At 42.7% G+C, this 14,803-nt stretch overlaps 1 protein-coding gene across 3 annotated transcripts in view; it reads left to right on the top strand.

The window, feature by feature from the left end:
• Positions 1-14,803, top strand: part of RAB11FIP1 (RAB11 family interacting protein 1) — a 41,734-nt gene that overhangs the window by 14,048 nt on the left and 12,883 nt on the right. For all 3 annotated transcript variants that reach the window (XR_005775631.1, XR_005775630.1, XM_040414380.1), the window contains exons 2-5: positions 1,890-2,329; positions 3,556-4,282; positions 7,660-9,057; positions 13,887-13,989. Coding sequence is in view for 1 of the 3 variants with exons in the window: in XM_040414380.1 (XP_040270314.1) it covers positions 1,890-2,329; positions 3,556-4,282; positions 7,660-9,057; positions 13,887-13,989 (2,668 nt within the window). In the remaining 2 variants the exon portion in view is untranslated. The remainder of the gene's footprint in view (positions 1-1,889; positions 2,330-3,555; positions 4,283-7,659; positions 9,058-13,886; positions 13,990-14,803) is intronic.

Consider the following 14,803-nt stretch of genomic DNA (forward strand, 5'->3'; position numbering starts at 1 on the left):
TTATCAGTCACGTGGCCTCGGCGCGGCTGAGTGACATTCAAGTGAATGGGCCTGAGCTGCATTTTCTTTAACGCATCACTGGGGCCGCCCTTTCCCTGTGTCCCAGTCAGTCAGATCGCCCATTCTAGTTGTGTGACTACATTTACCTGACTGGTGTGTGACTACGGTCTTTGTATTGGGCATCGCACAGCCTTTTTTCTTTTTTTTTTTTTAACGGTCAGTAAATAGCGGTTGTCAAAAAAATAGGACATGTCCTATTTTTGGCTGTTTTTCCGGCCAGATGGATTGGACCCCATTAAAATCAATGGCACATTTTAACGGCCGTTTAGACAGCAGTGCACCCGTCTAATGGCCATTAAAAACGGATACACTGCAAAATGGCAAGGAAAAACGGACAGTGTGTCCGGTGAATGTAGCGTAAAGGGGTAAATCGGGTTCACTGCCATCATTGATCATAATGGTAAAAGGCAGACTGCCCTCGTAGGAGAGCTGGAATGCTTTCAGATGGTGTAAGAGTAAAGTCAAGCTGCGGTTTGCTCTCCGGTATGGGAACGCAACCAAACGGAATGGAATGCATTTTGGAGCATTCAGTTCTGTTCAGTTACGTCTTGTCCCAATTGACAATGAATGGGGACAAAACGGAAGTGTTTTTTTTTTGTTTGTTTTTTCAGTATTGAGACCCTATGACTGATCTCAATACCGGAAAATATTAACGCAAGTGTGAAAGTAGCCTTACTTTCTGATGGTTTCTTGTACTAAAATTTTGCTGCAGTTTTTGGCGTTGCATATTAGGTCACAACCCTTTTAATTAAACCATGCCTCCTTTCCGCTAAGTTTCCCCCGACTTGTCAGGCGAGGTGCAGTGGGTTATTTTATTTGTTATGCACTTATATAGCACTACTATATTCTGCAGCGCTTTACATCCAACTGTCCCCAATGGGGCTCACAATCTAAGCTCCCTATCAGTATGTCTCTGGAGTGTGGGAGGAAACCGGAGAACCCGGAGGAAACCCACACAGACACGGGGAGAACATACAAACTCCATGCAGATGTTGTCCATGGTCGAATTCAAACCTAGGACCCCAGCGCTGCAAGGCACCAGTGCTAACCACTGAGCCACCGTGGTTATTCATATTGGCGCATTTACTTTATAAAGTTTTTGCATTTTCTTTCAGAAATGCGCCAAAATTTGGGGCATTTTACACCACATTCTAGGCGCAATTACAATAGTAAATGTAGACCTATAAAATGGTATAGAATTTCATAACTATATTCTATAAACTGTGCGACTGGCGTTGTGAATGTGAATATTACTCTGTTACGGTACTTTCACACTAGCGGCAGGACGGATCCAACAGGCTGTTCACCCTGTCGGATCCGTCCTGCCGCTGGACCGCCGCTCTGTCCCCATTGACTATAATGGGGACGGGGGGCGGAGCTCCGGTGCAGCACGGCGAAAGGCCGCCGGACTAGAAGTACTGCATGTCCGACTTTTTAGTCCGGCGGCCTCTCACTGCGAACACCCCCATCCCCATTATAGTCAATCGGGACAGTCCGGCTGCACGGCGAAATAGCCGCAGGACGGATCCGACAGGGTGAACAGCCTGTCGGATCCGTCCTGCCGCTAATGTGAAAGTAGCCTTATTGGACACAATCCCATAAAATAAGTATGGGGGGGGATATTTACAAATTTGGGACCTAGTCATAGTTAGAAGATCAGCTGGATTTTGAAAAACAAGTGGAGATGTTCCCAGAAGTTCTTGGCCAGTTCGAGTAGCTTATCAACGTATTAAACTGTCCAATCAGAAGACCCATACTAATAACTGCACGAGGAGTCTTTTTCCTGTGACAGTCCTAATACTTTAATCGTGACTTTTCTTTTTATCTAGATGGTATCCCCTGAAGTCAAAGTCTGGAAAGAAGGAAAAAGAACGTGGCCAGATTGAAGTGGAAGTAGAGTTCAAAAGGAACAACATGACTGCTAGCATGTTTGACCTGTCCATGAAAGAAAAGTCTCGCTCTCCCTTTGGGAAGCTGAAGGAGAAGATTAAAGGAAAGCGCTCAGATGGGCTGCCAGATACTGCATCAGCCATTGTTCCAAGCATGAATCAGTACGGCGATGACAGCGATGAAGAAATGCCTAATCAAGAGAAGAAGAAATCAAAGCTGAAAAACTTATTTTCTAAACCAGGACTGAAGAAAAACTCCATGTCTCAGTCCATGTCTGTCTTGCCCACGCTTCCTCCGTCGCCATCTCAAAGAACGGTGCTTAGGCCCGGTGATTTTTCAACTGAATTCAACCAAGCCTCAGGATCTCCAGTCTCAGAGAGTAAGTATTGTGGTACTTCTCAAATGTTTTAGGCTCCATTCACACGTCCGCAATTTCGTTCCGCATTTTCCGGGTCCACACTTCCGTTCCGCAAAAAAAATAGAACAATAGAACAGGCATATTCTATTAGTGCCGGCAATGTGCAGTCCGCAAAACGCGTTGCGGACGTGTAAATGGAGCCTTATAATGGGGGACTGACCAGAAGCACTACTTTCCATTATATCTTAGTTACCATGAGGCTTTCACAGCACAAGATTATTGTTCCACTAGAAGACTTTCTTGTCCACCTTGGGTGAACAATTTTACAACTTGCATTAATTTATGTGCTCCATGTAACTTCACTGCAGACACCGAATAAGCAGGGAATGCTAGGGAATTTCAGCTCTGAAGCCTGCAGAATTGTAACTGTAACCCTGGGCTTTAATACAGGTTGTAATTTTGGATCAGTAAATGCATTGTGTTAAAGGGTTTCTGTCACCAGAATTAACCCTATTAAACTAGCTGACATTAGCGATGTGCTAATGTCAGCTGAACCCAATTAGTCTATTCCTACTTTCATCTATGCCCCCGTTACTCCAGAAAGCTAACTTTTATCATATGCTAATTAGCCTCTAGGAGCAGGGAGGGGGGGGGGGCGTTGTTCCTGCTCCTTTCTCCCACCTCTGGCCACGCCATGCCTCACTAGATTGACAGGGCCAGGCAGCATTAGTCTGCTACTGCCGGCCCTGTCTGCCGTGTAAATCTCGCGCCTGCGCCGTCCCTTTCAGTAGTGGGTGAAGGGCGCTCGCTGGCTGCCGGCTTCCTCACTGCGCCTAATGCTGAAAGGCGCGAGATTTCCCCAGCACGCAGGGCCGGCAGTTGGAGGTGCAGGCTGCCTGGCAATGCCAATCTAGTGTAGCAGGGCGTGGCCAGAGGTGAGAGCCCCCCCGCACCTAGAGGCTAATTAGCATATTATACGCTATATTTCTGCAGTAACGGGGGCATAGATAAACGTAGGAATAGGCTAGTTGGGTTCAGCTGACATTAGCACATCGCTAATGTCAGCTAGCTTAATAGGGTTAATTCTGGTGACAGAAACCCTTTAACGTTGTTCGTTTTTTTTTTTTTTATGTATAAACTGGAAAATGGTGTTAGTTATTTTTATGTTTGCTTTTTGCTATTTCGGCAGTCATTTTAGAAGTGTGCAGTGGAGCTGACACTGATGTATTTTTGTTTGTGATGAACAGGGCGGTTTCCACAGTTTCCTACAGTCATGACACACAAAAGAACAGCAAGTGCAGACACCAAGCAGGTGACTTCAGGGAACAAAAAAGAGGGACTTTCCTTTTTCACCGGCCTGAAGTCAAAGAACGACCCAATCACTCGTTCCAATTTGTGTATTAATGGCAATCACGTGTACATGGAAGAGTCTGAACCAAAAAGTGACAGTCCCAAGGACAATTCTCTGACCAATTCCCCACAGGTTATCCGAAGAAATCCCATGTATGCATCAGCTGAAAATCTGTCTTCCAAGCTACCCAAGGAAACCTCTACAACATCTAGTAACCTTCCTGATAGAGGCATGAGCTCTTCCAGTTCTAATTCTTCTCTCAAATCTGTTGAACTGGCGAAATCTGAAAGTTCACAAGCCGAAGATTTCACATACAAGGGTCCTCAGGTGCCTTCTGATCTTCCGAAAGAGCCCAAGGAAAGTAAAAAGCAGGAAAACAAAATGTCCTCCTTACTGTCATTAGTCACTGGAAGGAAAGAAACCCCTAAAAGCCAAGATGTTCAGCAAGTCAGTGACCTACCTCTAAAGAAGGACGAACCGAAAACAAATGGTTCACAACAGCCCACAGATACGCGAACCAAAAAGAACTCCTCTAACCCGTTTGAGGAAGATACTGAAGAGGCAAAGAAATCCGAGCCTTTTCCTCTAGAGAAAAATGCAAAAACCTCAGCCGTCAAGCCCAGGTTAGTATCTTCTATGACTTACTGAATGACTTCCTCCTTGTGTGACTGAACAATGTTGTGGTGGTGTTTTCTACAGGAATTGGTAAGCCAGAATTTCTACAGGGAAATGTTGGCCAATATACTGGGTATATACATTGTACAAGTGAAAAATTTGGAAGGGTGCGATCCAGGTCTTTCAGTGCTCAGTACCCGTTGATGCCAACATTACTAACTCTGTTATACAGAGAGATCATTGTCTAGTAATACCAACAGTCTCCACCTCCTTACCTGGAAACCGCCTGACGAGAAGACCTTCTTACATTGTTGGTATGAATAGGTCCAACTTCCATCGTACATGGGTATTTTAAAACTGTTCTCAAGTCTACAATCCCTAGGCCTATTATCTAAAGCTTGCATTGGTGATTAACACTTTTTGCACTTCAGAGGAGTGATATACCATAGGAGATACACACTTTGCTAAATACATTAAATTCCTGTCACCTGGCATCAGCAGGACCTGAGCAGCTGCTACCAATGTTCTAAATATGCCGCTATAGCTCTTAATCGGATGAGTCTCCAAACTGGTTTTGTTCTTCTAGACATAGGTTCTAAAATTCTAGATGATTGTGTCCTTCTGTGCAGGAAACCCAGCTTAATTGGTTGCTTGATTTAAAGTGGATATGCCATCAATGTCAGATAGGCAGGGACCCATCCTGTGTAGAAAACGGGACCCCCGACGTGAAGGAGCGCACACCGCACATGCACATTCATCACTGTGGGAGTACAGAAAGTTCCATAGTGGTGTGCACATGTGCGGTGTGCTCGCCTTCACTACAAGAGAACCATTCTCTAGATGGGTGCCAGTCCCACCTCTGGGGCCCGTCCTATCTGATAGTGGTGAATGGAGACACGGCTAGCCTTTATTCACAACTTTGGGACTGCTGGGCCAGTGCTTGCCTATTTTTGGAACTCCCATTGCAGTGAATGGAGGGTGGCCATGCATGCGCGGCTTCTTGTCTGTTCAGTTTGCAGGGTCCTGTTCTGGCGATAGGTGCAAGTCCCACCTCTGGAGCCTGTCCTATCTGACGTTGATTGCATATAGCTAGAATGTGCCATCAGTGTCCCAGTACTCCTTTAAAGGAATTTTGCACTTTTGGTAAGAAAGGGTGTTGGGGGGGGGGGTAACTAGGGGGTTATGAGAACAGCCGTGCATCAACAGCAGCTTGGAGTCACGTGATGCATTCGCCCGAGGAATATAATGTTTTAAAGGTTATCTAACCAATAAGACCTAACCCAAGAGAGGGTCAACAGAACCACCCCATAAATGCACATCCGACAATGAATCAGTATAAAAAGTATATAAAGTTTATTAGACACACCAACAGACACATTAAAAAATTGTATACAATTAGAGCAAAGTGCGGTATGCAATAAATATTATGTAACCAGCACATACAGGTCCACTGAATTGCCCCACCATAGGCACAAATAATGAAAACCAGCATATGAGAATATCAATGTGAAACATGAAGAGAATGTAATATAAGGTGAGACCTCTAAAATACAAACAGACCTGAATATGGTCACAATGGAGGGGCCAAACCTACATGAACAGCTGGTGCAGTGGACCTGGAGAAAATGAGAAAGCGCTTTCTCATTTTCTCCAGGTCCACTGCACCAGCTGTTCATGTAGGTTTGGCCCCTCCATTGTGACCATATTCAGGTCTGTTTGTATTTTAGAGGTCTCACCTTATATTACATTCTCTTCATGTTTCACATTGATATTCTCATATGCTGGTTTTCATTATTTGTGCCTATGGTGGGGCAATTCAGTGGACCTGTATGTGCTGGTTACATAATATTTATTGCATACCGCACTTTGCTCTAATTGTATACAATTTTTTAATGTGTCTGTTGGTGTGTCTAATAAACTTTATATACTTTTTATACTGATTCATTGTCGGATGTGCATTTATGGGGTGGTTCTGTTGACCCTCTCTTGGGTTAGGTCTTATTGGTTCATGCTTGTTTTCACCGCCCCTTGCACTCCGCATATTATTTGGTGTGCCCCCTAACCTTGTTACTTGATTAAAGGTGATATCTGAAGGATGTCCTCTCTCCATATGGTATTCTGATACTGGAGCTTTCTTCTTCATTGGGAGAGAAGTGCGCTCAGTTGCTTAGTGTTAATCATTTACACAGGTATGAGGTCACTGGGAGGAAGGCCAGATAACACGCCAAGCCCGTGTTGTATGCAGTAATAAGGAAGCGCAACTGCTTCTTGTTCTACTGGTTTCTGTTAACCCATTGTTCAGCAGTAGGGAATATGTAGAAGGCTCTCATAGCTGTCCGATGAGCATGGCCCTGCGGGTGACTTTCCACAGCGCAATAGCAACATGGTATTCTTCATCTGTGGCGTATGCAGGTTGAGATTTATATATTCTATGAAGTCATAATCGGACTATTCCTAAGAAACGGGTTTCATACCTCCTCTGATTATTCTGCGCTCTCGTCCTCAGTCTCTTTAGTCTCCCTCTGACAAATGACACATTTCCTATATGATATGATATGATATGCCAAGGTCACTTTTACAATAGAAGTAGATGCTACATGACCAACTGTTTACTGTGTTACTTGCTTGGATTTTACATATTTTATTTTGTTTGTATCTACAGATGTAGTAAATGTTCAAATCGTGTGTAATACATTACATACTATTTATTCCAATATAACTGTCAGTGTTTTTGTAATTAAAATTACTACTGCTGCTAAAATTCCTATTACTACTTTAAAAATTATTTTAAAGAGGTTGTCCAGAATTATAAAAAAAAAATATGGCACCACACCTGTTCACTAGCTGTGTGTGGTATAACAGACACAACTCATGGACAGGTGTGGAGCTGGTTTTGGAATAAAGCAGTCATGTTTTTCTAATCCTGGACAACCCCCTTAAAGTGCACCTCTGATCAATAGCACAAGAAAGAAACTTTGTAATATATCTTATTAGAAAAAAAATGCCTCTTTTACCACTTATTAGGCTAGAAGCTAGAGGAGGAGAATCTCCTCTTTTCTGTGTATGGGAGACATCATTGCAGTTCCTCTCCATAGTCTTGTATGGACAAGTAGAAGCTGATCTCTCATTGAAGCTGAAAATGTGTCTGCTTTTTGAAAACTGATTTTTATCAGTGACTTAAGAGTGGACAGTTAAGGTCCTGTTAAGTGGAGAAAGTAGCATTTTTCCTAATAGAAGATGGATATACTGTAATTATAGTTTATTCTAATCGGAGTTGCACTTTAACCATGATGGGAGTCACGTGATACATTTTGGCTGTTGGATGGTAGGTTCGTTAGGGAGTCAGCGGACCTGCAGATTTATTTTTATTCTGTCCTCTTTGCAGACTGGACGTGTCTTCAGAGGCTGAAACCAAAGCCAGGCTCTCTTCTTCATCTCTTTCTGGCATTTCTTTTCTTGCTGCTTCTTTCTATGGTGGGCAGGGCTCTCCCGAGGCTGATTTGCATGATCCAAGTAACCTACCTCAGAGCACTTACATCTCTCAGTCACATAATGGTTCTCCCCCTCCAGAAAGCCCAACGTTAAGTGAAGGAAATAAGGAATCATCAACTGGTGAGCCTGAAAATCTTTCGGCACCTCTGTTTTGGAGATCAGGTGTAAGTTCAAAACAGTCCGAATCTAAAGACGTGAATGTTGTTTCCCCGTTTACAGAAAAAAATAAACCAAAAAAGACTTATGTGAAGACTCTTCTTGACCAACTCAAAGGCAAATCCTCACACACTGAGAATGAAAATGTAGTTGATGCAGACTTGGTGAGAGGCATATTGCCTGTACTCTCTGAGACATCATCTTTTTATGAAGAACCTGAAACTGTAACTGAGAAGAACTCTACGTCAGGGTTTGGTGGCTATGAAAGAAATCAAGAAGACTTTACAGTAGTATCTACTGAAGTGGAAGAAAAATCTAATGACTATGTAAAAGAAGTCCCAAAGCCAACCCCAAGAGTACAGTCTGCCCCTAAAAAAGAATCTGAGGATGAAAAACTAGTGCCACCAAAGCCAGCACCCAGAGCCCCAAAAATGAATAAAACTCAAGATTCTGTGTCTGATGGTACAACTACCACTCAACCTCCTCAACCTAAGGAGAGCTTGCCATCTGACAGTGCCATGGAGAAAGCTTCTCGTGTAGGTGCTTCACCTATTGATAGTCTGGTTCATGCTGGACACAATTTGACCAACATGAAAACAGCCACTCCTGTGGTTGAAGACTATAGTTACAGATTAGATGAGCTCCCAGTCATTCCTGAAAATCCAGAAGGGACATCAGATGATGAGCAGCTTGATGACAAGAAGAACGATCTACATTCCTCAGTAAAGACAAACAGTGACTCAAGAATGTATAAAGAAGATAGTCAGGTCATGAGGGATTTGTCAGAAAAGACATCATACAACAAGTCCAAGGACACGGCTGACAAGCTGACCTCTGAAGAGAAATTTTCTCACAGTAAAGTAAAAGTTGAGATGCTTGAATCAGCCCACCAGACTTCACCTGAAACCGTGTCCTCTGTAAACTTTCCTAGCTCTTCCCCCTCTGTTTCTATTCCAAGTGATAAGCCTAGTGCTCCTAGGGTAGAGTCAACAACAACCCCAACCCCAACCATTGACGTTTCTGATAAAGTGGAAGGCTCTGGCAAGAAGAAGCTGCTGCGGGCATGGGTTTCACCCTCTGAAACACATCCAATCCCTACAGTGCAGAGTGGTGGAACAGTGTCTTCTCGACAAAGGTGAGAAAACGGTGCTTTTCATCCTTATGGTTAATTAGTTTAATTCTCCATAATACAACACGTACATCTGCAGATCTACAATTTTTAGCAACCAATCAAAAATCATAATTTAATCAGAGTTTATTAAAAACTTGAACTCTTCAATATCTGTGAAAAAAAAAAAATGTGGAAAACCCTTTAACCCCTATAACACAATATGACATAACTGTATGTAATTTGCATGCAATTGATGTATGAAGGGGGCTCAGAAGCGAAGCCCTCTCCATATGCGCTGTCTAATACAACCGACACCTGGCCACAATGAATGCATCTGCAGATGATTCCAATCCCAGACATTTTCCCCCTGCTATTCCTCGATCAATAGCGCCCGCAGTATCTTAGAGGTTAGACAGATGACAGGTGCTTCTTCTGACCTCTGATTGGCGCCCCCGTGGTGAAATCGCTGGGCTCCAGTCGGTAGCTATGGCAGCCTGCGGCAGGGATTGATGGGATAACCTAGTTGGAATCACCACTTCTGAAAATGTCTGAACTATTACAATAAGAAAATATTTATCATCGGCTGTGAACTCTGTAATAATAAAAAAAAAAAATTATAATTTTTTTCTTTGTGCTGTGACATGTGCCCCAAAATGGTACCGATAAAAACTACAACTTGTCGTGCAAAAAACATCCCCCTAAAACAGCTCAGTAGATGAAAATAATAAAAGGTGTGGGTCCCAGAACATAGTGATGCAAAGAAAAAAAAAAAAGGATCAAAAATATTTTTTAAAGTGGTAGAACATAACAATATACTGTAAATTTTTGATCATCGTTAATCCTACTTACTTGCAGAACAAGGTCATCATATCTTCTTCTTTTTTTTTTTTTTTTTTTTTTTTTTAGAGCAGAGTCAACTCTGTAAAAACAAAACCCCCAAAATATTTTATTTTTCAATGCAAGATACAATAAGTTAAATAGTGCCATTAAAAAAATACAACCTGTCCTGCAAAAATAAGCCCTCATACAGCTCTTGGAAGGTAGTAAGAAAAAACGAAACTTCCAAAAATTAAAAAAATTGGCCTGTCCTTGAGGCTAATGATCGTTATTGTAGGCCTAGAACATTGCAGTATTGTGCCAGGTCAGCACTAACACGATCATCTCGAGGAGAGAATGGAAAACTAAAGTGATCGCTGCTTGGAGCACCCCTGGCGATCGATGCTTGGAGCACTCCCTAGTATTTTTTATTTTTTTTTCTACAGCTCTGAGCCCAATGAACCCCATTAGGCAGGTTTCATAAAAAGGGGTAAAAGCATGGTCTTTACTGCCCAGGGCAGCCAATCACAGTGCAGCTTTTCCCCCCCAAGAGTACTATAAAAAATGAAAGCTATGCTTTGGTTGCTGTGGGCAACAGACAGTTTTACTTTAAGACAATTTCCTAAATCTCTCGCTTTAATTGCATTTTCCACTTCCACCATTCATCTCCATGCTCTTCAGTCAATGATGAAAAATGTATTTGTACAATCGCCATATTTCTTCTGGGTCCTTAAGTCGTGTATGTCCTATGTGCGGTGGACTGGGGGAGGATCTAGCGTTTTATATGATGGTGTTTTTTTATTTTTTTATTGGATTTGTTTTTCGGTAATTACGGGGAAGTCTGCCAATCCCTGGCCCTGGAAGTTGCAGGCACGGCTTACATGAAGGGTCAGGCTGCAGACACGTGAACAATGTACTTGTATCTTGAGGTAATCTGGCGGCTGCATACTGTACTCCTGCTCTGCCAGAAATCTACAGTACAAAGTCAAAGACTTCTTAAGAAATCTATGTACATTACATTTTCTTCTGGTAGCGCCGCCTTCTCCGGCATATTGTGTGGACTAACATGGCCAGTAGCTTTCCTGCTCCTTTCCCTTTCTCTCAGGGCCGGGGTGGGGATCCCATAGAGAAGCAGATGAAGAAGCCTAGACGCCTCTCATTCATTCTGCCCTACTGCTAAATTCATAGAAATACAGCTATATCACTACATCCCATATGTATCTCTGAGGCTATGTGAGAGGATATTTTCTATGCAGGGGAGAAAGGGGTTAATGAGCTGAGTGCAATGCATCCTGGGAGATGCCAAGTGTATGAGCTTCTGCCCACCCACAGAAAGGGAGGAACGTCCTCCAGATATACAACGCACAGTGAGCTGGAACCTCTTTGCTGCACATTAAGGCCTCATGCACACGACCGTTGTTGTTCAATTTCTTTTATTGAAAAGAGCATAAAAGGACAATACCTCTGCACACGACCGTTGTGTGCATCCGCGTCCGTTCCGTCACTTTTCACAGTTTAGCGGAGGTCCCATTCATTTCTATGGAGCTGTGAAAAAAAAACTGATCGTCCTCCGTTTTTTTTTCTCCGTGATCCCAGTCCGTCAAAAAAATATAACCTGTCCTATTATTGTCAGTGGAAAACTGAGGACGGACCCATTCAAGTCAATGGGTCAGTCAAAAAAAAAACGGATGCACAACTGGTATGTCATCCGTGTCAGTGTCCGTTTTTTTTCTACAAGACCTTGGTGCAATAAAATTACACTTTTCATGAACCTTTTTTTTTTTTTTTTTCCCCCTGGAAGACACAAGGAAACACAACTGAAGCAAAATCGGACACGGACCACTGAAGCCAAATCACTGACAGTGAAAAAACACTGTTGTGTGCATGAGGCCTAAGGACGTGATGGTTCTTCACACCATTGCTCCCTGCACCAAATATTTTAGCACAAATTTCCTAAATTAATTCAGAAAAGGAGTTGCCTTTAAAGAGGTTTGTCTTATTGGGGTGACCGCAGAACGTTGAACACATTCACATTGGCTATTCATTCAAAAATGACCATTTGCTAAAAAAAATAGCATTAGGAAATTTTCATAAAGACTGTGTCCTAATACATGGCGTACAGTGTGGAGAGGATAGTGTTGTGTGTGTTTTTTTTGTTTGTTTGTTTTTGTTTTTTTTTTTTTTTGTTTTTTTACTGATCGGTGGGAGTGTGACACCCGGTACCCCTGCCAATCAGTTGATTGAGAACTTATTGGCGCTTGCAGTAGCGCTACGGCCAGAGGACAGGTCATCCGTTAAAAAATAAATAAAAATCTCGGAAAACCCCTTTAAAGTAAATGAAGATACTAATATCTAATGGATTCATTTACCAGAACTGTGCAGAGCAGGAAGCCACCATATAATTTTATTTACTGGGATCGGAGACCTTCTTTGCGGGTTCAGCAGATAAGATTGGTCCAAAGCGCAGCCAAGAATGTATCCCCCTGAAAGAAAATGTTCCACCTCCATTAATGCCCGCATGTTATCACTGGTTGCATAGTCAGAAGTACAGAAAAGCTCTAATAATTGCAGATTATTAGTATTTTTGGAATTGTGCTGCCTTTATCGGGGACAGTTCTGATGGGAACGTTGGCGTGGCTCCAGGTTAGAAGCACGGGCATGACATGTAGTTATCACATTGCTACCGAATGACACTGGGATAAGTGCGCTTAATTTCCTCCTAATTTCCGTCCAGTTTAGAGACTGTCCTCGCCTGTACTTTGAGTCAGCAGGAGATTTGCATCTAGTTTCCCTGTGTCCTGCAGGTGCAGGATGCATACTTTTCTCTTGTACGGTGGATTTATCTGAGATGGTTTTTGTGACGGCAATTTTTTATTTTATTTTCTTTTTTACAACAAATGATTTGATGCAATTTCAAAAATGAAAAAGTGTCAGAATCCGGCACCTATATGACTCATGTGAACGCTCTTAGAGAAATTTATAAATGAGAATGATCCAGGCAGAACACTAATGGTGAATCCTAGGGAAGAAGGCTTTCCTTTACTTTCTGCTCTGCATATGGGCACAGTGAAAGAAGTTGCTTCATGTTCTGGTTTTCATTCCAAACAGTATTAGTCATTCTCTGCTCCATAATCCTCAATTAAAATGGGAGCCATTCTTCCCGAAACAAATTAAATCTGCTGAACCTTCATGAGGCATGAAGAAAACTCATAAATGTGTGCTGGCAGAGCAGACACCAATTTTCATTTACTGGACCTGTAGGACCGGCGTTTTCCAGCCTCGACTTCCCTGTGCAGCCGCAGGGTGCGCCAAATTTATGCAGCGGCGCAGGCGATGGACTAAAGTCTAGGTCGGCCTCAGTTGCTGTAGATATCTGTCTTAAAGTGAATCTGTCACATGGAACATGATATTTGAGCTGCGGGCAGTGTGTTTATAGAGCGGGAGGAGCTGAGCAGATTCATATGTAATTTTGTAGGAAAAGATTCAGTATAATTTGTAGTTTATTCATTTATATTCCTGCTCTTTATGGGCTTTCAAGTCCAGGAGGAGGCGGTCCTATCCATGATTGACAGCCTTCCCTCTATGACTGTATATACTGAGATAGCTGTCAATCACTGATAGGACCGCCTCCTGGACTGCAAAGCCAAGAAAGAAGGAATTTAAATGAATACTGAATCTTTTCCTAGAACCCCATATATACAGTAGCTCAGCAAACCCTGCTGTAGAACATGCTGCCTGCAAACTACTTTGCGTTTTCTTGGAGACAGAAACCTGGCATGAATTAAGATAAATGTGCGGGCCCTGCTGGCCTCCCCCTCCCCACCCCCTTTTCTCACCACTTTAGACACCCCTTCTCATGAGGAAGAGAGACATCCCTTACTTACCAGTTTCTAAAGTTTAATTTTCTTCCATGGGCTCTGTCCTTATGTAACCGCTCTGTTGCTTTCTGGATGTGTGAGCTGCGATGTTACCAGAAATGTCTTGGCTAACGTCTGATATGAGGAATAGTTGTCATTGTCGTCTTAATGTCTCTACAGAACAAATCCAGTGAAACCAATGAACACACAGAACAAAAATCTTTCCAGTTTCCCACAGCCAATCAAAAGTCATGAGCAAGCACTGAACGCCTACAACAGCAAGGTAAGGTCACGATATCCACCTGCAGTGCAGACCACAAGCTGTCCCTAAGAATGGCTCTGCTTACATAACGTATATAGGGTTATTCTATATTATATTATAAAGACGTATGCTGCACTGAGCACATAATTGTCGGAAGGGGCCGTTCCTTCCTGACCATCGGCTGCTCTTAACGCTTGTCTTAATAAATGTGCCCTGTAGTATTTTTTTTGTATTGTACTGTTCTTTGTTAAACAAGTGAGTACAGTTTGATCTACTGAATACCTCCCAATGTAATCGCATTGGAGAGCTTAAAGGAACCAAACACCTACTTAAAAGGGTTGTCTTACGAAAACAAATTTCTGCAGTTTTCAAACCTGCATCTAAATACTTTTGTAACTGCATGTAGTTAAAAATTTAGCATAGGCACTGAGTTATTCAAAAAAATAGATCTGTATAGCGCCACCTGCTGTTTGTTTTTTCTTATTTCTTTGTCCTGCTCAGTGACAAGGTCGCACATTTTTTTTTTAACATTAGTCATTGGATAACCTTTTTAAACCACTTGGAAGACTGCAAGGTCTTCTTAGAAAAGAAGGCATTTACTTTACTTGTTCACTTCCATCACACATCCGCTCAGCAAATAAATTGAAACTACTTTTGAAATGATGCAGCTCATCAGTCAGCTGTTCGCTGTGATAGGGGCTTCTGTAACCCCTAGTGATTAGTGGTTATCGCCAGGGGACAAATGTTCATTTGAGTGGTAGTCCCGGCTAGGTCCACCTCGAGCCAACTAAGCACCCTACATGGGCACAGCCGACCTAGTACCCATTTATCCCAA

This window comes from Bufo bufo, chromosome 1, assembly GCF_905171765.1.
Source record: "Bufo bufo chromosome 1, aBufBuf1.1, whole genome shotgun sequence".
Lineage (NCBI taxonomy): Eukaryota > Metazoa > Chordata > Amphibia > Anura > Bufonidae > Bufo > Bufo bufo.